Below are 2,500 nucleotides of genomic sequence, written 5' to 3'. Positions count from 1 at the left end.
AAGGAACATTCGTGACGTAGGGGAAGTGATTCACGTGACGTCAGCTTGTATGTATGGTTGTCCTTATATATGCATAAATCTTATTGGTTCTCTTTCTCTCTCTCTCTCTCTCTCTCTCTCTATCTGAAAAGAAAGAAAAAAAAAAAGTAGCAAAAAATCGTGTCTCGATGCTATCTTGCAAAAATCATTAAGATACGATTCAAATTGTTCTTTAATATTTTTCCGTCATAACATGACTTAATCCTAACGATATATAAATTTCATTAGGTGCTCCCTTCCTCTCTCTTTCTCTCTGTTGTTGCGGAATAAGAAAGAAAAATGATAGAAAATAGAGTTCCGACACCATCTTGGAAAAATAATTAAAACACAATACGAATTGCGTTCTTCGATAATTTTCATTCTTCTAGTTTTACTTTTAATAGAATATATATGTAAAAGAAAAAAGAGAGAAAGAAAAACAGGAAAATTAAAATCAAAAGTAGAATAAAAGAAAAATGAAAAAAGAAGGAAAGAAACCGGAGACGATATTCCACAGGTTTATCATGGAACATACTCGATTGCGAGTACGACTAAGCGACACTAAAAATCGAGGGTCAATTCCCGCTGCGTCGCTTCTCCATGGTACATACACAACACAACACAACATAACGCAACGCATATACATATATACATACATACATATGTACGTACATCATATGTATACGTGCATCGTGGATTTTCTCTGGCATCGCGAATCTACCGACCGTTCACCAACATGCGCGCGCGCACGTATCTACCTACCTACCTACCTACCTGCCTACATACATGCATACAAACTTACCTACACACACATACACACATACATATATATATATATATGTATATATATATATATGTGCGCGCACGTGATACACACAGCGCACGCACAATATGTATAAACAGAAGAAATATACAGGTAGAAAGAGAGAGAGAGAGAGAGAAAGAGAAAGAGAGGGACGGAGAGTTGTACACCGGCGTAGCCGGTGATAAAGAGAAATGCTGCCTAGAAAGCAGGTCTTGACCGAATCTAGGCCACCCTGATGGCGCGTACACATTCTCCACAATTTTACTGTTCCTTCTCTCGGCCTTGCCGCGTTCGTGCCGGGTGAGAGAGACGCCTTTCCTCTTCTCTCTCTCTCTCTCTCTCTCTCTTTTTCTATCTCTATCTCTATCTCTATCTCTCTCTCCGTATCTTTCTCTCTGTATCTTTCTCTCTTTATCTGTCACGCACACAGAGACAGTCAGTCGCGCGCGCGCGCGCACACACACACACACCAAGCGGGTGCCTTTCTCTTCTTTTTTCTTCGTTCTTCTTCTCTTTCCTCGTATTTCTGTCTCTCGGTCGAACCCAACTGCGCATCTCTCTCTTTCTCTCTCTTCTCTTCTCTTCTCTTCTCTTCTCTTCTCTTCTCTTCTCTTCTCTTCTCTTCCTATTCTTCTTTCCTCGAGGCATTTCAAGGATCGAGTTCCGGAGGACGACCAGAAAAGAGAGACTCGTATAGAAAGAGAGATAAAAGAGGAGGATAAAAATTATGAACGAACGTATGATAAAATACTACTACGATGACATTTTAACGATTAACATAATTAAAAATCACTATTAAATACGACTTAGTCTATATAGATATTTGTGTATATTTATAAGGTAAAAAATGAAGATTAAATGGAAACAAATGAAAATAGATGGAGGAAAACAATACTTAAGTACGAATAACACAAAGATACCGAAGTTTTCTAATCGAAATTTGACGATAGAACAAATTTTCAGAGAGAGAGAGAGAGAGATCTCGGATAGGATCGAATGCGAAATCGAGTGTATATGAATTGAGCTTGGCTCGAGGGATGTCAAGAGAAAGAGATAGAAAAAAAAAGAAAAAGAGAAAGATAGACGAAGGAGGAGGAAGAGGAGGAGGTGGAGGAGGAGAAGCAAGGGGGACGATCGAGAGCGACCTAGAAAGGTTTCAAAAGACATTTTCCCGTTCACCCACGTATAAAGCTAGCCTCCTCCTCCTCCTCCTCCTCCTCCTCTTCCACCTCTTTCGCCTCTTCCTCCTCTCGCACAGCAAGAGAGCGTAGAGAGAGAGTCCGTGGAACGTCATATAGTAATTGAGACACATGGAAAGGTAGGACAGAGAAAGAAAGAGAGTAAGAGAGAGAAATAAAAACAAAAATAAATAGAAAGAAAGAGAGAGAGAGAGAGAGAGAGATGTGGGTTGGGAGGGAAGGATGGAGGGAGAGAGAGAGAGAAAGAGGACAAGAAGGTCAAAGAGCGTATGGGAGACGAAAACGAACGAACGAACGAACGAACGAACGAACGATCATCATCGAAAAAGAGAGAGAGAGAAAGAGAAAGAGAGAAAAAAAAAGAAAGAAAGAAAGAAAGAGAAGAAGAGACAAAGGAAGGAGAAGACACAAAGAAAAGAGTACGCTCACACACTTGTGTGTATATATATATGCGTATATATATATATATATATATGTA

The 2,500-nt window shown here is 39.6% G+C and overlaps 1 protein-coding gene across 1 annotated transcript in view; it reads right to left on the bottom strand.

The window, feature by feature from the left end:
- LOC124953526 (zinc finger CCCH domain-containing protein 13-like) overlaps positions 1-2,500 on the bottom strand; it is a 10,006-nt gene that overhangs the window by 5,256 nt on the left and 2,250 nt on the right. The window contains 2 exon segments of the mRNA XM_047505050.1: positions 933-1,174; positions 1,372-1,511. Coding sequence (XP_047361006.1) covers positions 933-1,174; positions 1,372-1,511 — 382 coding nt within the window.

Source organism: Vespa velutina, chromosome 12, assembly GCF_912470025.1.
Source record: "Vespa velutina chromosome 12, iVesVel2.1, whole genome shotgun sequence".
In the NCBI taxonomy this organism is placed as follows: Eukaryota; Metazoa; Arthropoda; class Insecta; order Hymenoptera; family Vespidae; genus Vespa; species Vespa velutina.
Note: the sequence above shows the minus strand (reverse complement) of the source record. Positions and strands in the feature narration are given on the sequence as shown.